This window comes from Polypterus senegalus, chromosome 10 (assembly GCF_016835505.1).
Source record: "Polypterus senegalus isolate Bchr_013 chromosome 10, ASM1683550v1, whole genome shotgun sequence".
In the NCBI taxonomy this organism is placed as follows: Eukaryota; Metazoa; Chordata; class Cladistia; order Polypteriformes; family Polypteridae; genus Polypterus; species Polypterus senegalus.
In genome coordinates this window covers 13,996,626-14,018,306 of record NC_053163.1, presented here as the reverse complement: position 1 = coordinate 14,018,306, position 21,681 = coordinate 13,996,626, and the positions used below count along the sequence as shown (strand labels likewise).

The following is a 21,681-nucleotide window of genomic DNA, read 5'->3' as shown; positions in this document are numbered from 1 at the left end:
TTCCATTTTCAATCATTTTTAACATATTCTGATTAAAGACGCTGTCAAGTAATGTTTTACCATTTTATGCCATGAGAAACAACAGAATTGCATGTAGAAGAGGCTTACTGAAGACTTTAAACAACCCAGAGAGTCCGCTCTTGGGTTCAGGTATTCAGCAGATCACAGAACTCAGATTTCCATTGGGAATTGTTGTAATACAGCGCAAGATAATTAAGCAGAAGGCCCCGCATAAAATCAAAGTTTGATCAGATAAGGAAGGCAACTATGGTGCAATAAGTCTTACAACCTTGCAGATTTTATTTGACTCTCCTTTCACCTCATTTTATGTAAATTCTTAAACACAGCTGGATTTTCAGAATTATTTTTAAGGAGGTTTTCATATCACTTATTACATGAAAAAAAAATCTGATTTACTAAAATGTGATATTTATTCAGAATTGAAGAGATTAAGCAGGTTCAAGACTACACATTTATAGCTAAGAATCAAAACCTTTCAATGTCCTGAACATGCTCTGGTGATATTAATTTATTATTGTCCTTCTGCCTTCCAAATACACTGTTTGAATGTGTCTTGTGATAGGATAGTGTCTTAATTGTTCTGCCTAAGCTAATGTAATAGATGGCAGACATGGGCTAACTTCCCAGTCAGAGAGCCAGTACAATTGAAGGATTGGGTAAGATGATGACTTAAAAAGTCAAATTACAGTAAACGTTACCTAGAAAATGCACAACGGAAAATCCAAAAAATAGCAGAGCCTGCTGTCCAAACAAATGGCTTCAAATGATGACATACACAAGCTTTGATCTTTTTATAAAGCCATCAAATAAAAAACAAACTGCTGGAACTGATTTATTGGATCAAAACCCCATAAAAAAAAAAAAAATAGACACTCAGAAGGCCATGATCACTTAAGAAAAAAGTGTACAAAGAAATTTAAGGAAGAATCCAATCATAGCAGCAATCAGCTTCAACCCTGCCTTACCAACCACACTGGTAGGAAGGAATATACTTCTATCCATTTCTAGTCAGCAATTGAATTAGGCTGGTTCAGACAATGAAACAAAATGGGTGGATGGACAAGTAAGTGTGCTGTGTGTCTGTGTATCTGTGTACCCGTCTGGTTGATATGTCTCTGTCCTTCCCACAGATGATGCATCACAAACATATGCAGTAGTAAATTTGTCATTCCAACAAAAGGCACATTACAAACATTACTAGTAATAAAATGGATTGCATTTGCCATTTCAATAGATGATGCATCATAAACATTAACACTGCTTTTATGAATCCCATACCAAACAGCATATAAAAGAGACATATGCATTGCATTTGTCATTCCAACAGATGGCACATCACAAACATTTGCAGTATTTCACTTCATTGCTACAAATGTTTGTGATGTGTCTGTCATCTGTTGGAATGAAAAATGCAATGCAGTTTGTATTATTACATGCATTCCAAAATACATTCCAATAGATGAATATTATTATATTAATTTGCTTAAGAACAGCTTTCACAAATGCTTAAATCATTAGATATTGTATGCAGTAAAAATCATACAATTTTTATTGTCAATACAGAGGTTTTTCCAGCACTAATAATATGAGAATTTCTTTTTCTCCCTTTACCTTAGGGTGTCCATAATTCACTGTACATATCAGTGAGTGTGCGTTATGTAATACTTGCTGTATATCGGGTTTCAACCATTATGGTTCTTGTTTAAAGTTCCCAGATTATCTCGAGAGGTACATTTTTCATCTTTGCTTGAAATACTTCATTGAAACGTTCATTTTGAGCCACAGTTAATGTGTTTTTCCAGTCCCCAACCTTTCCTGAAAGAAAGAAAGAAAGAAAGAAAGAAAGAAAGAAAGAAAGAAAGAAAGAAAGAAATTAATGGTAAGCATAATACTGGCAAAACATTCTCAAACCTGCTTGTTTCAAATTCGGAGCTCCGGGGTCCATTCAGCATCGGGCACAAGGTACCAACCGTGGATTTGACTGCGATCCCCTCACAGGGCCCACTCACACATACAGTTGATTTAGAAAGTCTTCAGATCCTTCACTTTTTTCACATTATATTATGTTGTATCTTTGTGATAATGGCATTTAAAGGAATTTTCTCCCATTATCAAGCAACACTCGATACCAGAGACTAACAAAGTGAAAACAAGATTCTAGATATGTTTTAAATTTATTGAACCTAAAAACAAATGAATTATCAGACTGACAGGAGTATCCAGACCTTTTGCTATGAACCCTTAAAATCTGACCCCAGCGTATCCCATTCTATTGGTCATCACTGAGGGGTTTCTCCACCTTGCTTAGAAGCCACCCTTTGGTCAATTCAGTTGACTGCTCATGATTAGGACCTGCATACGCCCGTCTTCAGAAGGTCTCACAGATGACAACGTCTACCAAGCCATGAGGTCGAAGGGATTGCCTGCAGTACTTACAGACGGGATTGTGTCGTGGTGCAGATCTGGGGGAAGGCTATAGAAACATTTCTGCACCGTTGATGGTTTCCAGGAGCACAGCTGCCCTAACAATTCCTAAATAAAAGAAGTCTAGAACAATCATAACCCTTCCTAAGCTGGTCATTGGGCTAAATTGAGCAATTGTAGTAGAAGGGCCTTATTAAGAGAGGTGACCAAAAACCCAATGGTAACTCTGGCTGAGTATCAGAGAACCTATTTGGAGATAAAAGAAACTTCCAGAATGATAGCCACACTCCACGGATATGGGCTGCATGACAAAATGGCCAGAAAGAAGCCTCTCATCAGTTAACGACTTCTAAAGGACTTAGGATAAACAAGATTCACTGGTCTGATGAAACCAGGATTAGTCTGTCACACGCAGGAGCACAGGGGACGGCTTAAGACCTCTACTGATTGTAATTCCCCACCGCTCCAGGGGTTGGCGCTGTGTCCTAAAGCTGTTTTTCTTCCTCTCTCTACAGACTGGAAAACCAACATCACTGGCACAACCAGGACTTGCTTCTTCAAGGACTTAAAACTGGAAGATCTGCCATTTTTAATCAGTTTTATTATGGACTCGTGTCTGTGACGACGTCTCCACAACTGTTGCATGTTTTCTTTAGTTTTCCAGCCATTTAGTTATTTTAGGTTACCAGGATGGTACCTCAAATTTTTATCACGGTCTTGTCTTTCTCTTACAGCCTCCATGTCTGCAGGAAACAAAGCACCACTTATCATCTGGGCAATACCTTTCCAAGAGTGAAGCATGGTGGTGGCAGCATATAATGCTGTGGGGTGGTTTTTCAGCAGCAGGGACTTGGAGACTAAACAGGGTTGAGTGAAAGCGGATCAGAGCAAAGTGTATACACATCCTTAATTTAAAACCTACTACAGAGCACACTGGATAACCAAGACTGGGCCAAAAATTACCCTTTCAATAGGACAAGCAGAAAGTGAAGACAACACAGAAGTGCAGTAAAACCTTGGATTGCGATTAGCTTGGTCTGCGAGTGTTTTGCAAGATGAGCTAAAACTTTAACTTGATAAACGAGCGAGGTCTTGCAATACGAGTAGTACGTATACGCTTTGTCTGTCAAGGGTCACGTAATCACAACTGATCTGATGGTTGTATTCTCTCTGCAGGATTGTGGGTAATCGTCTCCCATGCTCGGTCTCAGCTGGCATGCCTCACTCATAGACTCAACATTCATACAAGCTTATACTGTTTACTATAACATTGTGACCACGTGTGTGTGCTGTAACGTGGAAGTCCATGTCTTGCACCCCAAAACACAAAGCGGAGTCTCAGTACTTTGGCAAAAGCAGCTTTTATTCAGCTTGAAAGAGGAAAAGGAAGGTTATTTATTGTAGCGGGATCTGCCGCTCTCCTATACACAGACACAGCAATCAGGCAGGGTCAGGGCCAGATTAATGGCCAAGTAATACTATGCCCTTGTGTTTATAATGTTGCGTCAGCCATCAGTGGCAGGGACTAATAGCATGTCCGCAATCTTTTCGGATTCGCTTTTACGGCAAACTGCTATAGCCCTGGGAGCCTGCGGTTGCTTTGGGATGCTCTTCCACATTTCGTCCCGATAGGAGAATCCCAAAAGAGTTTAGAAACCTTACAGTGCGTAAAGCATTTTTTTTTTATTTTGTGTCCAAGTGTAGTGACACTTCAAGCAAAAGCAACTGTCATTGGAGCGTTTCCTTGTTAATCCTGATACTCTATATGTTCAATTTCCTCAAAATAACTATTCATGGTGGCTCTAAAATCCGTACTGACCCCTACTCTCTTTTCTGTTTCTTTTTCCGGTCTCTTTGTGGTGGTGGCCTGCGCCACCTCCACCTACTCAAAGCTTCATGATGCTCCAACAATGATGGACGGATTAAAAGGAAGAAGTCTATGTGACCATCATCATCATCAAGCCCTTCCGTGAGAACCCTAAATCCAAAGAGGACTGTTTCATTTATGTTAGGTAGAATGCCCAGAGGGGACTGGGCGGTCTCATGGTCTGGAATCCCTACAGATTTTATTTTTCTCCAGCCGTCTGGAGTTTTTTGTTTTTTTCTGTCCCCTGGCCATTGAACCTTACTCTTATTCGATGTTAATGTTGATTTATTTTGTTTTATAATTGTGTCTTTCATTTTTCTATTATTTAATATGTAAAGCACTTTGAGCTACTGTTTGTATGAAAATGTGCTATATAAATAAATGTTGTTGTTAAAGTCACAAAAAAAAGAAGAAGATTCCAGTGAGTCAACAGATAGCAGGGATTTCGTCCTACACAATAACACTCCTCCTCCTCTCCTCCTCTCGTCTCCCTCACACCAGCCACAATTCTTTTCAAAGGTAAAATGTTTGGTTAATTTGTTTTATGTATTTTTACTTTATATTAATCATTTTATATGAATATTTTTGGGTTATAGAACGAATCATCTTAGTTTCCATTATTTCTTATGGGGAAATTAACTTTGATATACGAGTCATCTTAGTTTCCATTATTTCTTATGGGGAAATTAACTTTGATATACGAGTGGTTTGGATTACAAGCGCATTTCCAGAATGAATTATGCTAGCAAACCAAGGCACCATTGTATCTTAGGGGACAACTCTGGCAATGTTCTAAACCCAATAGGACAGTAGGAGACCCGAAAATAGATGTCCATCGACGGTCTCCATCCAACCTGACAGATCTTGAGAGGATCTGCAGAGAAGAATGGTAGAAAATCCTGAAATCGACAGACCCAAGAAGACTCCAGGATGGAACTGTTGCCAAAGCTCTGAGTAAAAAGGTCTGAATACTTGTGTCAAAGAGATATGTCAGTATTTTATTTTTAATATATTTGCATACATTTCTAAAATCTTGTGTTTGCTTTGTTATTCTGGGGTGTTTGATGATAGGGAAAATTTTTATTTGAATGATTTTAGCATAAGACTGCAGCATCAAAAATGGGAGAAGGTGAAGGGGTCTGAGCTTTATACTTTCTGAAGACACTGTTCTTCGAAATGGTGCCAATTCTAAATAGTCCAGTGTGGGTGGGTGTGAAACACTGGAAAGTACCTTAATACTCCGAGCAAAGTGCCTATAAAAGTCACAGTGAACTGATAGCACCAGATAAAGACCACAGTTCAATGTGAATCAGAACGACTGGTACATAAGGGTCACATAGATAAGTGAAGCAGTGGCACTATTGGCAATAAAAATGGGAACACTGTCAGAGAAAACGTAACACACAGCAACTCGAGTATTCTGCATTGCAGTAAAGGACACAAGACCAGAGGCTCGATTGCTCTTTCCTGGCCCAGCTGGGCCCCAGTGGCAGCTTCTTTAGATAGCTACTTTTATAACCCAAAAATCATTTTAAGCATGTGAATGCATGATTAACTATTGAAATCATTCAAACAAACTAAAAAAAAAACAGTACTTTTAGATATTAAAAATCCAGAACAAATCACAATCTCCATGTATATAGTAAGTGATTAAGTGATCTTAATGAGGTCATAGCAAAATAATACCTGAATGACACACTAATGCTAATAGCAACAGAACAATCTAGAGAAGAACAGGCCATTCAGCCCAAAAAAACCTGCGAGACCTGTCCACTTAATTCTTCTAAAATAACATCAAGTAGAGGTTTGAAGGTCCCTAAAGTCCTGCTGCCCAGCACACTACCTGGTCACTTATTTCATGTGTTTGTAATTCTCTGTATAAAGAAAAACTTCTAAGTGTTTGTGTGAAATTTACCCGTAACGAATTTCCAAACATGTCCCCCTGTTCTTGAAGAACTCATTTTATAGTCACAGACTTGATCCACTGGACTAATTCCCTTCATTATTTTAAACACTTCAATCATGTCACCGGTTAATCTTTGTTTGCTTAAACTGAAAAGCTCAGCTCTTTTAATTTCTCCTCATAACTCATCCCCTGTAATGTTAGAATAAGCCTAGTTGCTCTTCTATGGACTTTTTCTAGTGCTGTTATGTCCTTTTTGTAGTCTGGAGACCATTACTCCAGATCAGTGAAAGACAACCTTTTTTGAGTTGCTTCGCACTAAGTCCAAAAATTTTCTTTCGCGGCGCACCTGAGGGACTGCCCATAAATAAAGTCGTGACGACACAATCTATGGACAATCGCCAATAAAAACAGTTAATTTTACAAGTTTGAAAGATATTTTATTAATAAAGGAATCAAAGTATAAATCTTAAATTTAATTAAGGTGAACGTTGAGATTGTTTTTCAGCACATATGAGATTGACGCGCATTTCCTTGTCGATCATTTGAAGTCTCTCCCGTTTCTTAGACTTCATTTCCGTAAGTGTTCCGTTATCTGTTTTTCCAACATAAAATATTTTATTTTAAACATTATCTTTTTAATCAACCAAAAGTTCAAAAAACACTAGCAATTTTAAATATTTTACAAAAGTTTTCGCAGAGCCCCTAGAAAATTTCACCGGTTGCCCGACAATGCTCCAAATGAAGCCTCACAAATGTGTTATAAAGCTTGAGCAGAACCTCTTTGGATTTGCTCTCTAGACTTCAGGGCGCCATATAACCTCACATTCTGTTAGCTTTCTTAATGGCTTCTGAACACGGACCAGCAGTTAATTATGTAGAGTCCATTACGACTCTTAAATCATTCTCATAAGGTGTACTTTCGATTTTCAGACCTCCCATTGTGTATTCAGGCCTAATATATTTACTTTTTACATGTAATACTTTACATTTGTTTACATTACATTTCATCTTTCATAAATACAGTATTCCCAAGCCCCTATGCTGTCCAAGTCCCTTTGTAATGATTTAACTGGTTCTGGATTATCTGCCAATTCACCTAGCTTGGTACCATCTGCAAAACTTTACCAGCTGGTGATAATAACATTTTTAGGTATATACTAGATGTCCAACAAAAGTGGGTGATGAGGAAGAGATAATGGCAGGGTTTGGGTTAGGCCTCTTTGTTCCAGTGAAGGCTACAGCAGACAAAGACATTTTAGACAATTTTGCACTTCCAACATTGAGTCAACAGTTTGCGGATGGCCCTTTTATGCTCTGGCATGGGAGCTTTGACGTGAGTAAGTAAGCACAGGAGAAAAAGTTGGACGTGACAGAAATGAGAATGTTGAGATGGATACGTGGAGTTAAAAAAAAGTACAGAAAAAGAAATGAGACAATCAGAGGTACAATAAAAGTGGGAGAAATGTCTAAGCAAGTACAGGAAGGGAGGCTGAAGTGGTGTGGACATGGGATGAGAAGAGCCAATAGATATGTGGGCAAAAAAGTGGTAGAAAGTAGAGGGTAAGAGAAAGCGAAGAGGCCAAAGTGGAGGTGGATGGGCATGATTAAAAGAAGATCTGAAGGTAAACGTCTTGACTGATGAGGAGGTGCAGGACCGACATGTTTGGAGAAGGCTGATCAAGCACATTGACCCCACACAGAAGAGGGAAAAGATGACGAGGAAGAAGAAGACTATATATGAGAGTCATGTACACCATTACTAAAACTTTGGGTTCAAACTCTTATTTTGGTTCTTGTGTGTTCTCCTACATTTTAATAATATGCACGTTAGATTGATAAGTGACTCTAAATATGTGACAGTTTCATTTTTATTGTGAAGCCATTAAATGACAGTTAATCTAATGACTCTTACCCATTGCAGACCATGTGACAGCTTATCAGAGGTAAAATGCTAAATGTTATATGGGGTACCTTGAAATTTTTATGAAAATGGAAGACGGTTTTCTAAAATGAGATTCATTTCCTGTAATTTCTGTAATAATTAAGAACCGCAAACTTGCACATCTTTAACCCCAAAGTACATTTTTTTTTTAATCCTGAATTACCTTTTCTGAGGAAGTGTCCTTGTTTCTTGTCAGTAACATCATCCGGAAAAAATTCGTAATTTGCTTTGGGGTCATTCTTCATGTTTTTGAAAGTGGACTTTTCCACAATCATGTCAATGGTGGCATCATCAAGGTCCTTGCCCATGAATTTGCTGATCTTCACGACTGCACTGTGGAGATCCTAAAGTGAACAGGAGTTTGACAAAGGGTTTAGACACTATATATATATATATATATATATATATAAATGCCACTATATAACAACTGGTGTTTACTGACGAAATGTGCCAAAGCTTTTTTTGTGGTTGGGTTTGCCAGAGACCTTGTTTGTTGATTGTATTACCCTGAAAAATTGCCAGGTGACTTAGTCAAACCTGCTTATCCCAGCACCCCATAATTGATGCTTTTTGAGGCCAAGGTAACATTAGAGAACTGTTGGATGGGGATGCCACTATCCAATCTGCACAGCCTGCCTGATTAGTGTTGTACATGCGTAGAACTTTCAAGCATGCCTACCGTAGGTAGACTCCACCTCACACTCTGCACCACTGCCTGATCTGCTTTACACATGCGTTAATTATTTACAGCCCGATATAACCTGCAAATGCAGATAAACAACTCCTGACAGAATTTTCTTTTGAGAAGTATATTCGTTGAACAATATCAGAATATTTTGAAAGTGCTGCACTGTTCTCAATAGATTAATTGTACATTGTGTCTACATGGCTGGATTAAGCATGTTGTGCTCTTCACCATGTAGCACAGATCAGGTGGGATACAATACTGAACTCTGCAACCACAGGCTCTGTATCTGTTAGTTGTAGTGATAGGAGCTTATGAAATGCAGAGGGAGATAAAGGACTCAGTGTATTGTGAACTCATGGAGGCACAATGGTGCTGTGGTTAGCACTGCTGCCTCACAGCTCTGATCACATTTTTGGCCACAACCATCAGTCCAACATAGTTACGGACACTTCCTTAGCCCTCAGAGACATTTAAAAGATTATTATACCATTACAATCTACCAAAATTATTTCAGTTTCTCCTTTTCCTTTTGACTTCAATTGTTTTGCAGAGTTTACCAAAATTCCTGAACCCCTCTCCGTTTTTGTCAAACTCAAGGAAAGATGAATTCAGTCATGTTCACTCATCACTACATGTTCACCAATCAGCCACATCATTGTAATATTGTGTAGGTCCCCATTGTTGCGCCAAACCACCTCTAACCCTTAGGCATGGACTACACAAGACCTGTGAAGATGTCCACCAACAGGTTACCAGAAGATCCTTTAATTCTTGTAAGTTGCAAGTTAGGGCCTCCATGAATTGGACTTGTTTTCTCAGTACCTCCCGCAGACACTCGATTGGATTGTGATCTGGGGAATCAGAAGGCCATGAAGGCGAGAATGGGTGGCTGACAAATCTGGAAAAATTGTCAACATGGACAAGATTCACAAAGGAATATTTTCAACATCTTGTGGAATCCATGCCACTTGGCTGCTTTAAGAGCAAAAAGAGGATCTACCCAGTATTAGTAAGGAGCTCCTAAGATTTTTCCTCATTGAGTATATAGTATATATGGATACACCTTATTCACGTTTATCAAGTGTGACAACTGTAACTGTTGTCAAAGTATTCTAATAGTTATATATTTCAGAAAAATCACAAGATACTTGAAGAAATTAAAGAGATTACCTTAACCATTTCTTCATAGGATAAAAATAGGCAGTTAAGTTGATCCTTGTGGGTGAACCAGCCTTTAACATGTTCAAACCAGGAGCCATAAACCACTTGAAAACAAGAATAAAACACATAAAGATGTTACTCATCGTGACAAGTTGTGTCACAGAGTATTTTATTGGGTTAATTTATTAATTGATTTAAGTGGTTTTTACGGCACTACCCGGTGGCTTTACCACCACTGACAAGCAGCTTACATGTGAACGCGTATGTTTGCTCGTATTCAGGTAATTATGGGAGAATCGACAAGTAATTAATGAGTATTACCTGGGTTTGCTACAATTTAAAAGGAGGGAGGGGAAGTGTTGGAGCGGAGGTGAATGAGAAGGAAAAGAGCGATTGATTCAAGAGAAGTACAGCTGGAGGGATGTATTCCTGGTTGAGAGGTCAGGACTGATGGCATCGGCTCTGCTGAGCTGCATAAGAGGGGAGGACTGTGAGGAGTTCCAGGATATGGCAGCTTTCAGATCTGCTGAACTAAACAGAGGGAGAGAGCAGAGGAGAATACAGCAAAGCTGCTGCAAAAATAAGAGTGTAAGGCAGGGTCCAATGCTGTAGGACGTTATTGGGGGTCCTTCGTCAGGAGAGGTGACATGGTAGTCTTACTTTACCGAGGAGACAGATAATCAATTTGCTGAAGACTATGAACGAGAGTGATTTATTGCAAGGTTGTGGCAGTGGTAATTTCTTACTGGGGACAAATAACGTTTGATAGATAGATAGATAGATCTATCTATCTATCTATCTATCTATCTATACATACCAAAATATCTACTTGTATATTGTGGATGGATTATTTTGTTTTTAAAAGTATTTATTGATTCATTGCACTCCTAAAGACAATGGTCTTATCTGCACGATTTTTAAAGATGACTGTTTGTTCTGCATGTATTTGAATTAATTGTTTTGATTAAACTTCACATACTTTAGCACAAAAAGTGATCTCTGCCTCCACACTTGCCCTGGTTCATCTCAGTCATGAACTTCCAGATGTCTCAACAAGGGCTGGTGCCCATTGATGCAAGCACCGGGGCATCACACTTATTGAAATTGAGATTCAGTTTTACTTGCAAGGAGATGGGTGGCAGCATATGAGGAGCCATTACCTGTTGGCTGTAAATCAGGTTGCACATTTATTTAAAAAAAAGACTGTGCCATATAAGCAAAAAGAGAAGTAAATCAGTAGAAGAAGTAAAGAAGGTCTGGACAGCAACTCACTATCTCCACTTAAGTAATTCTCCAAAAGGTCGTCGATGTTATTCTCTGTTTTCAATGTCAACATCATCTTGGAAAAATGAAAGTAGGACACCATTGTATCTTTCGGATTACGTAAGACATAAATCACCTGCAAATAACACAAACAGTTTCATTTTAGAAAGTTTTATTTAAACCTTCGAGATACTTCATGATGTATTGCATTTATCCATCGGTGTGTGTTCCCTAATAAAGCTTGTTGCAATACTGAATGCCATCACCTCGTTGTTCCAAAATGCTGGAATAAATCTTTGGGCCTCAAGCCTCTTACTTACCATTAGAAAGATGCAGTGTTTAGAGTTGCTTAAATCAAGGATTAAGTGAATACCACACTTACAAATGTTTTATTTATATGTTATATATGTCATTTAGTTTTTGATGATGGACAAGAGAATTTGTAATTTCATGTTTTCATGGAGAATTAACACAATTTTCTAGTAAGAGAGGAGACAATGGTGACCAATGTTGGACAACCGCAAACAGAACAAAATGTCCATGAAATGTCTCGTGTTACTCGTGTCACATAATCCACGTGTTATATTATCCAATTGTATGCTCACAATGTGCAAAACACATGTATTATTTGCTTAAATATTGATAAATAAATAATCCTGGAAACTGAAAGCTGTTCATAAACAGGACTGTCCTTTCACATGGAAGCACAGTTTTGAAATGAAGACAGGACTCTCGACCAATGGGAATGGGGAGGGTTTGGTTGGGGGGTGCGATGTGGGTCTTCATTTCAAAAGTAACCTGACAAGATAATATCACATGTGGTGATAAGAGAAACACTGGAGTTTCATTTCACATAAAGTTATATGAAATTGCCCATAAAAAAACTCAACACAGTAAAATCCAACATCGAAAATCCAAAAGCCATAGGCATGATAACGTGTCTAAGAGAAGGTTCTGTAGGGTTGGGGGGGGTAAGTAATTTGCCAAATACCCCACTGATTCAAGGTGTCTGAATGGCAACTTTATAAATTGATTATTTCTGTCGTAGACTAGGATTCCCAAATCACTAAAGAGGTCCTAAAAGTTTCCAAAGCATACCTGAAAATGCTCACTGGAGGGGGAAATCACCATCAAACCTCAGAAAGTAATATGGGTACCCAGAGGATCTTTATAAAATAAAAGTTTTATTCTTAACACAGTGCTCAGTAACAAAAGTGAGCTCTATAGAGCAAAAAAGGCAAACGAGTCTGTCTGAATCAAAGGCAATCCAAGTCAAACAAAGGCCCAAACTGAAATCCAAGGCAAGATCAAAAACCAAGCAAAATGTTGAAAATCTGGAGATCGAATAATTCAAAGAAATAATAATAGACACAAGTAAACTCAACAATCCTCAGTGAATTTCAAATGTACCGCCAGGAACTGTGGGAGAACCTCCGGTTTTATAGGGTGGGGAGAAATTCCTGGCAAGTGACTCCGTCTCTTGGGGGTCCTCCCACAAAACACATGGATCATAACAAAGGCAGGTTAAATATGAGGCCAAAATAAAAATATCGAATGATACACACAAACAACGTAAATCAATGTATACAAAAAATGAACAAAACATGAATTTGAACTACAGGCCAGGGATAGAAACCCTGGCTGAGACACGGCAATTTTGCGCTACCATGTTGTAGGTCAACTGGACACCACACAGAGTTTACATGTAGCTGACAATGCAGATCATCTACTATATGCATATACAGTTGTGCTTGAAAGTTTGTGAACCCTTTAGAATTTTCTATATTTCTGCATAAATATAACCTAAAACATCATCAGATTTTCACTCAAGTCCTAAAAGTAGATGAAAGGAAAAACCAGTTAAACAAATAAGACAAAGATATTATACCTGGTCATTTATTTATTAAAGAAAATGATTGAATATTACATATTTATGAGTGGCAAAAATATGTCAACCTTTGCTTTCAGTATCTGGTGTGACCCCCCAATAACTGCAACTAAACGTTTCCGGTAACTTCTGATCATTCCTGCACACCGGCTTGGAGGAATTTTAGCCCATTCCTCCGTACAGAACAGCTTCAACTCTGGGATGTTGGTGGGTTTCCTCACATGAACTGCTCACTTCAGGTCCTTCCACAACATTTCGATTGGATTAAGGTCAGGACTTTGACTTGGCCATTCCAAAACATTCACTTTATTCTTCTTTAACCATTCTTTGGTAGAACGACTTGTGTGCTTAGGGTCGTTGTCTTGCTGCATGACCCACCTTCTCTTGAGATTCAGTTCATGGACAGATGTCCTGACATTTTCCTTTAGAATTCTCTGATATAATTCAGAATTCATTGTTCCATCAATGAAGGCAAGCCGTCCTGGCCCAGATGCAGCAAAACAGGCCCAAACCATGATACTACCACCACCATGTTTCACAGATGGGATAAGGTTCTTATGCTGGAATGCAGTGTTTTCCTTTCTCCAAACATAACGCTTTTCATTTAAACCAAAAGTTCTATTTTGGTCTCATCCTTCCACAAAACATTCTTCCAATAGCCTTCTGGTTTGTCCACGTGATCTTTAGCAAACTGCAGACGAGCAGCAATGTTTTTTGGAGAGCAGTGGCTTTCTCCTTGCAACCCTGCCATGCACACCATTGTTGTTCAGTGTTCTCCTGATGGTGGACTCATGAACATGAACATTAGCCAATGTGAGAGAGGCCTTCAGTTGCTTAGAAGTTACCCTGGGGTCCTTTGTGACCTCGCCGACTATTACACGTGTGCCTTGCTCTTGGAGTGATCTTTGTTGGTCGACCACTCCTGGGGAGGGTAACAATGGTCTTGAATTTCCTCCATTTGTACACAATCTGTCTGACTGTGGATTGGTGGAGTCCAAACTCTTTAGAGATGGTTTTGTAACCTTTTCCAGCCTGATGAGCATCAACAACTCTTTTTGTGAGGTCCTCAGAAATCTCCTTTGTTCGTGCCATGATACACTTCCACAAACATGTGTGGTGAAGAGCCGACTTTGATAGATCCTGTTCTTTAAAAAACACAGGGTGCCCACTTACACCTGATTGGCATCCCATTGATTGATAACTCCTGACTCGAATTTCAGCTTCAAACTAACTGATCATCCGTGAGGTTCACATACTTTTGCCACTCACAAATATGTAATATTCGATCATTTTCCTCAATAAATAAATGACCAAGTATAATATTTTTTTCTCATTTGTTTAACTGGTTTCTCTTTATCTACTTTTAGGACTTCAGTGAAAATCTGACGATGTTTTAGGTCATATTTATGCAGAAATATAGAAAATTCTAAAGGGTTCACAAACTTTCAAGCACAACTGTAGCAGCCTTTTTGGTTTATACTTTGTAGTCAACTGGCCTTTACTTTTATTTTAACTTGTTTAATTCATTGTTTTAACAACAAAAATTAACTTCTATGGACCATTTGTAAATAATATACAGTCAGGACATTTTTATTTCTGGAGAACACCTGAACTCTAACTGGATTTCTAATGCTAAAGGTTGTTATGATAACCTCTGGGTTAAAGAGATAAGTAAGGTCAGTGGTTCATTTCCGATCATCATATCATTACACAAGACTAGCACTCCTAAATGTAGAAGTGAATTTATAATCTTTGACAGAGATGGCTTACAGCTCCCCCAACCAGAAAAAAGGACGAGGAGACAAATAAATGGGTTGGTCAGAATGCATTGAACTGGTCAGATTCATTGTTTTTATTTCAAGCAAGCATTTCACGTTATTTAATAGGGTGACGGGCAAATGTGATATTTGAGGCCCTAAAACGTGACAATGGCTAGTCCGTCTATCTGATTTAACTTCAGATCACAAGCAGCCTGGCTCTCTGACGATCCAGTCAGTCAGTCAGTCATTTTTCAACCTGCTACATCCTAACACAGGGTCACGGGGGTCTGCTGGAGCCAATCCCAGCCAACACAGTGTGCAAAGCAGGAACAAATCCCTGGCCAGTGTGCCAACCCACCACAGGGCACACACACACAGACACCCACACACCAAGCACATACTAGGGACAATTTCCTGAGGATCTATTTAATTGAAATTTAGCACACTCATTCTTTAAGTACATTTTTTGATAAAGTTCAGTTTTCATTTTAAAATCTTAAATAATGTGCTGTTCGCATCTTTTTTTAGTTATAAGATTCCATTTAATAAAACACTGGGAATTTTTGAAACCATCTGTCTTAAAACATTCTGTGCAACCTCCATTTCTGATTGATGTACTCTTTCTTTCAAAGTTTTCCTTGAGAGGGGATATTTCAACTTGTACATCTCACACTTAGGGGGCACAGAGGTGCATTGGTAGTGCTGCTGCTTCTCAGTGAGGGGATCAGGGTTCACGTCCTGGGTTCTCCATGCATGGAGTTTCTCCATTTGTCTGCATGGGCTTCCTCTGTGTGCCCCGTTTTTCTCCTACAGTTCAAAGACATGCAGGTTAGGTGGACGGGTGATGCTAAATTGGTGTCTGTGTGTGTTTGCCCTCTGATGAATTGTGGCGTCCTGTCCAGGGATTGTCCCTGCCTTGCATCCTGTTGTAGCTAGGATGGTCTCCAGTACCCCCTGCGACCCAGTCCAGGACTAAGCGGATTAGACAATGACTGACCAACAGAATATTTGGGGTAATTTCAAAAAACTGTTAGCAAAATGAAACTATGTTGATCAAGGGTAGCAAGATGTGACCAGTCGCGGTGTAGTCAGTCATGTAATGCATCTCAGTATTTATAGTACTCTGTAACTTGATGGAACAAAATCAAACTGGCAGGGGTGAGCTCTTGAGTGTTTCACAGTTGATCACCAATGTGCGCTCAGCTGGAGCATTGACAGGATATGACATACTTTATAGGAGCACACCTAACAAATGACATTCGTATACTACAATATTGAAGAATGTAAATAGCTTGCTTAATATATTTTACCAAAGAAAATTAAGACAATATTCTTAACTTGGAAGAAAGGTTTGCTTATGAATAACTAAATGAAACTCAAATCAATTTCTTATCATTATATTATATTATATTATAGATAGCTTTAAACATGACTAAGGTGTCAACTGTGTTCTACCTACAAGAAATAATAATGTATTTTAAGATGAATCAATAAGAAATAAGAATAAATTGTATATAATAGAGTTCAATGTTAAAACTATTCTGGCAATAAGAAACATACACTTTCCCTCTCTTTTGATATCCATTTATAATAAAACAGTCTTAGGCAGAATAGCCAATAAATAGTGAATTTCAAATGAATTTAAATGAAATGACCGTGCTACTGCAGCCAATAATTCTAAAAAAGGTGAAGAAAAAAGAAAGTTTACTCACTTTACCCTTTTTTTCTTTCAAACCCTTTGGTGCCAGATAGTAAGGCAAATGAGAAGAAAAGAGACGGGGCGACGGACGATTCATTACATCAAGATCCGGTACTTGGATCTCAATCCAAGGCATTCGTTCAAAGTTTGACTTGTAGTCCCCACTGTTATCATTTGCAAACATCAAAATGAGGATTTGTTGGGTCCATACAGTTCCTGGTGAGAAATGTCAAAGCAGACCACACTTACACATAGTCGATAAAGAGTTTGCTTTTGTCCACAATCTTGGACAGAAAATGGATGCCAATGCTGAACTTTTAACCTGACACATCAATGATGTCAAAATCCTGGACATTTACGGACGTGCTTTCAGCAAACTGGAGGTTCCGTCCTAACCACAGAACTCACAAAATGTCAGCATACCTGAACAACCTAAAATGGCAATGGAAATGGCTCAAATAATTTTTGAAACTTTGAACACGGACAGATTTTTTTAAAAGTAATGGTGAATTTGGATTCCTTGTGCTTAAAAACCTCCTATGGATACAAAAGACCTGTACCAAACGTGACCAATTGTTTTCTTTCTTTTTACATTTGTCTTGCTTTTTAATCATTTTGGTGCATTTGTGTATCTATCTATCTATCTAATCCTGCCAACTACGCTAATCTACTATCTATCTATCTATCTATCTAATTCTGCCAACTACGCTAATCTATCTATCTATCCATCCCATAGAGACATTTTTTGCATTGGTATAATCGAGAGGGATGGCCGGCCAGGGCGCAGTTCATTCTGTTGTTGTAAACGATGCTCTGGCAGTATTTTCTTTAATATTAAATGACAGGTGATAACAGACAACACATGTCTAGCTGAACTCTCATTATCAATTTTAGATTCCTGTATTCAGCTCCCTTTGTTTTTTTTTTCATATATAGTCTTGCTGTAGAATGTCTCAATTTAATGGTAGTGCTATGTGTGTATTTATTTATTTATTTATATCTTGTAAATACACTAATTAATTTAAAAATATTTTGAACACATTTAGGCACTGAACATAACTTCATTTACTTTGTAGACTGAGTGCCTCCATTTACTGTATGTACATAATGCAGTGCAAGAAAACCTTCCTTAATGCCAAGGTTTTAAGAAATGTTTCTAATGATAAAAATATCATAATTACAATGTGTTTTACACTGTTTCTCTTGTGTTGTTGTTACTTGTTCTTTTCATCTTCTTGTTTTTTTTACTTCTCAAAAGCAATGGTTACTAAATGGTTCTTTACTGGGTTGTGTGGCTCTTCGTAGAACCATTGCTTGACAAAGGACCGTTTCTTTCTGTGACGAGTTTTGCTTGATATGAAATTGTGAGCTTTGAAAAGGTTCCCAAGATGTAGATACAACAGAAGTGTTTAACGCCACATCTTTAAAACTAAAGGTCTCAGAGTGGTTCTTCAAAGTAATGCCATATAGGGGAGCCATTTTTGGTTCCCTAAAGACCCACCCACTGGAAGGTTCCAGAAAGAACCTTCTATTTATTTCAATTCGTAACCGTCTCCATACAGTAAAATCGACAGCGACAGATCTGTGACATACCAATGAGTTCCTGATTTTAAAAGGACTCTTACTGTACAGGTCCAGTAACACACGTTTTCTTAATCTGTTAGTGTCCTGTAGCCTGTCATGGATGAAATTGTTCATTTTATTCTACATATTGGAAAATTTTTCAAAGCACAAAGAATCAGCTTCATATGTAAAGAACTTTTCTCAGAACGAAATGATTCTACGAGGATCCACACAACTCAGTAAAGAACCATATGGTGCAAATAAAGAACCAGTATTTTAAAGCGTTCAGATCACGAAAACCTGAACCTAGCTGCGTCATTGTGTAGCCTTTAAAAATCAGGAATTAATTGGCGTTTGACAACTCTATTTTCTTCTATTTATAGAGATAAAAATGAATAAAGATTATGGCTCTTTTAAAGTCATTGCCCCTAAGGACCACTTCGGCACCTCTACTTTTATCTGCGCTTCTGCTGTTAATGCCATTTCATTATCACCACCTGCCTTCATTCATTAAAACAACTTATGAATTCTCCAAAACGTCAGCAGCTGTTATCGAGACTATTTTATTGAAATTTAAACCAATATAAGTGACATTCTATTCATTTACTTATTTACTCATTGCTGATTATTATTTTGGATAATTTTAAAAATAACGAATCCGTTTCTTTGTTGCTCAGATAAGCGCCTGCGTCAAAAGTCTAAGAGATTTAAATCACTTTTTGTATTGTGTAACCTGTCACCGTGACCGTGATCTGAACCATCCCGAGATAAACATTCCATAAATATTATTCACTGTGACCGTCAATGCTGTAATTTTATTTTAAAATTCACAAAATCCTTCACGGTTCATTTGGATCTGCCTTACCAGATTTCGGATAAGTCACCAGGAAAACGTCGCTGTCTCGTATTTCGAAGTCCTCCAGGGTCTCTAAGTACTCCGGAGAAGTTGCATTTTTTGGAAAATTGCACCCTTTGTAAGGAAACATGTAAGGGTCATCTGTCTCAGCTACTTTCACGTCCGTCATTGCAGTGACTCGTGTAACAAATCTCGGGCTGAAAGCAGACGCGTGAAGAAAAAGTGTGCGGTGTGCCGTCCAGTACTATAGAGTCAGTGCTACGTCTGCGCATGCGTGTTGTGTAAATCAGCACCTTTTTAAAACTTACCTTACGTGCATTTCGTACCTACCGTATTCCGATCCCTTATAGAAATAATAATAATAAAAAAAAGTTTAGTGTACGGTTATCAGGAGCAGCGAAACGACCGACTGAACGCAGATATGGAGATCCGGTTAAATTCACAAATCCACGTTCTCATTCGTTTTGAGTTCTTTTTTCCGCTTTGCAGATACCACTGTCTTCCATCTAAATCTCGAAGATATGCATGTTAGGTGAATTTTCCACCCTAAACTGGTCCCAGTGAAGAAGTGAGAGTGAAGGAGAGCTGCGATAGCTGACGTACCGTCCTGAGTTGTTTCCTGTGTCGCCCCTTATGCTGCTAGGATAGGCTCCGGCTCTGACTTTTTAAACACTTGTAGATTTAACTGTAAATGGATAAACCTGTAATTTGTTTTTTATGACTCTATACTCAATAAGCCAAAAAAAAAAAAAAGAAAACCTGTGGTGGGCTGGCGCCCTGCCCGGGGTTTGTTTCCTGCCTTGCGCCCTGTGTTGGCTGGGATTGCCTCCAGCAGACCCCCTTGACACTGTAGTTAGGATATAGCGGGTTGGATAATGGATGGATGTTTTTAGAAAGGTTTGCAAGTTTCTTTAAAATCAAACACTGAAGTACGTCATTCTTGTAAATATTGCGACCCTTCATTCAGTATTGCGTAGAAGTCCCTTTCGCAGCAATTACAGCTTTAAGTCTTCTAGTGTGGTGACTTTACGAGACAGGATTGTACAAGTAGCAATGACCATACGGCACAAGACCAGGACCAAATCGTACAGAACTTCAAACACAGTAATTAATAATCTCCATAATGGGAGATACTTGTTAAAAAAAAAAAAATGCCGGTGTATATTACACAATATACAATTCAGAGACTTTTGGAGTGAATTTAATGAGGATATCATACTACAAAAACAAGAGAAAGAAAGAAAGATTGCATTGTAACCTAAATAAACATAATAGTCTTCTTAATGAGGATTTGAGAATAAACACATAAATGAGCTTTAAGTTCATACACTGAATACAAAAGTTTCAAAGAACATCTGAAGATAGTCTTGTAGAACTTCATAAAGTTGAGTGTGCAGATCCAGACGTTCTGTCAAAACGTTCATTCTGTTAAAAACAACACAAATAAACACATTAGATGCATAAAGTTCTGTTGTGTAACTTACCATTTTAAAAACTCTTTCACAATTGTGTTTAATGCCAGCGGTCAGTCTCCTTGTTCTTATTCATGAGTAAACTTACATTACAATTTGAGTGGAATGGGCCGTTCAGACCAATAAGCTCTCAACTTCCAGTTCACTTAATGTTTCCATAATGACACTGAGTTGAGATCTAAGGGTCCCCAAATCACTGCCATCTACCGCAATACTTGTTCAATTGTTCCATGTGTCAACCCTGGATGGAGTTCCAGTCCAGCACAGGGCACAGTCTCTCCTACTCACTAACACCACATCAATTTACCGTCCTCTTGGCTTTGGAAGAGGGGGAATTGATCAAACAGACAAATTGAGAATGTACAAACTTTACATGGTTGTTTGTTCATTTCAGATGACATTTCTACCCAAGGTTATGTAAATATTAGGCTACTTAAGCGTCTTTGTCATGATATGCAGTGCCAGCTCCACACTATTTGATGCCCTGTATTATTGCAGACCAAAGAGTGGTGGAAGGAGGATTGGATCCCTTTAGGGATTGGAGAGTGGAGGGGTTCCCTTTGGATTTTGATGAGAGTCGTACGTGAATAGTAGATCAAATAGCAGGGGTCCCCCCATGTGACTCTTTCTCATTGGGAGGGGTTAGGTCCTCCTTGAATTATCTCACAAATTATACATGGATGTAAGATCAAATAGTGGGATCTCCCCTTTGGAGATCCTTGCAAATCTAACTCTGATTGTGGAGCATGGTGGGGGATTAGGTCCTCCTTTGATTTTCCCCACTTAGATTGAACAGCAGTGGGTGGGAGCTCAACTTGGAGATCACTGCGACTGTTACTCACATTGAAGAGCTTGCGGAGATGTTTAGGTACCCCTTGAATTTTCTTGTGAGTCATACATATTTGCTAGATCAAATAGAAGGGGATGAGGTTCCCCTTGAAGATCCATATGACTCTTCCTCACATCAAAGAGCGAAGGTGGGGTTTAGGCCCCTCTGGATTTTCACATGAGTCAAACATAAATGTTAGATCAAATTGCAGGGGGTGAGATCCCTCTTGGACTCTTACTCAGACTAAAGAGCATGGGGGGAGTTAGGACCCCCTTGGATTTTCTCACAAGTCATAAATGAAAAATAAAATAAAATAAGTAGAGGCTGATGAACTGCAGTAGG

General features: G+C 38.6%; 1 protein-coding gene across 1 annotated transcript; it reads right to left on the bottom strand.

The window, feature by feature from the left end:
* Nucleotides 1-1,414: 1,414 nt before the first annotated feature.
* LOC120536781 (amine sulfotransferase-like) lies at nt 1,415-19,302 on the bottom strand. The gene is made up of 6 exons (XM_039765266.1): nt 19,048-19,302; nt 16,633-16,835; nt 11,282-11,408; nt 10,019-10,113; nt 8,324-8,504; nt 1,415-1,836 (listed from the first exon to the last, which is right to left on the bottom strand). The coding sequence occupies exons 1-6, from the start codon at nt 19,205-19,207 to the stop codon at nt 1,724-1,726; spliced, it is 879 nt and encodes a 292-aa protein (XP_039621200.1). The 5' UTR covers nt 19,208-19,302; the 3' UTR covers nt 1,415-1,723.
* Between the last annotated feature and the right edge of the window lie 2,379 nt (nt 19,303-21,681).

Excerpts from the sequence above, each read along its gene's own strand:
- LOC120536781 (XM_039765266.1), bottom strand. The coding sequence starts at position 19,207 with ATGACGGACGTGAAAGTAGCTGAGACAGATGACCCTTACATGTTTCCT. Across the intron at positions 11,409-16,632 it reads TGAAAGAAAAAAAGGGTAAA|GTGATTTATGTCTTACGTAA; the intron begins GTGAGTAAACTT and ends TGTTATTTGCAG. Across the intron at positions 8,505-10,018 it reads CCTATGAAGAAATGGTTAAG|GATCTCCACAGTGCAGTCGT; the intron begins GTAATCTCTTTA and ends TGTTCACTTTAG.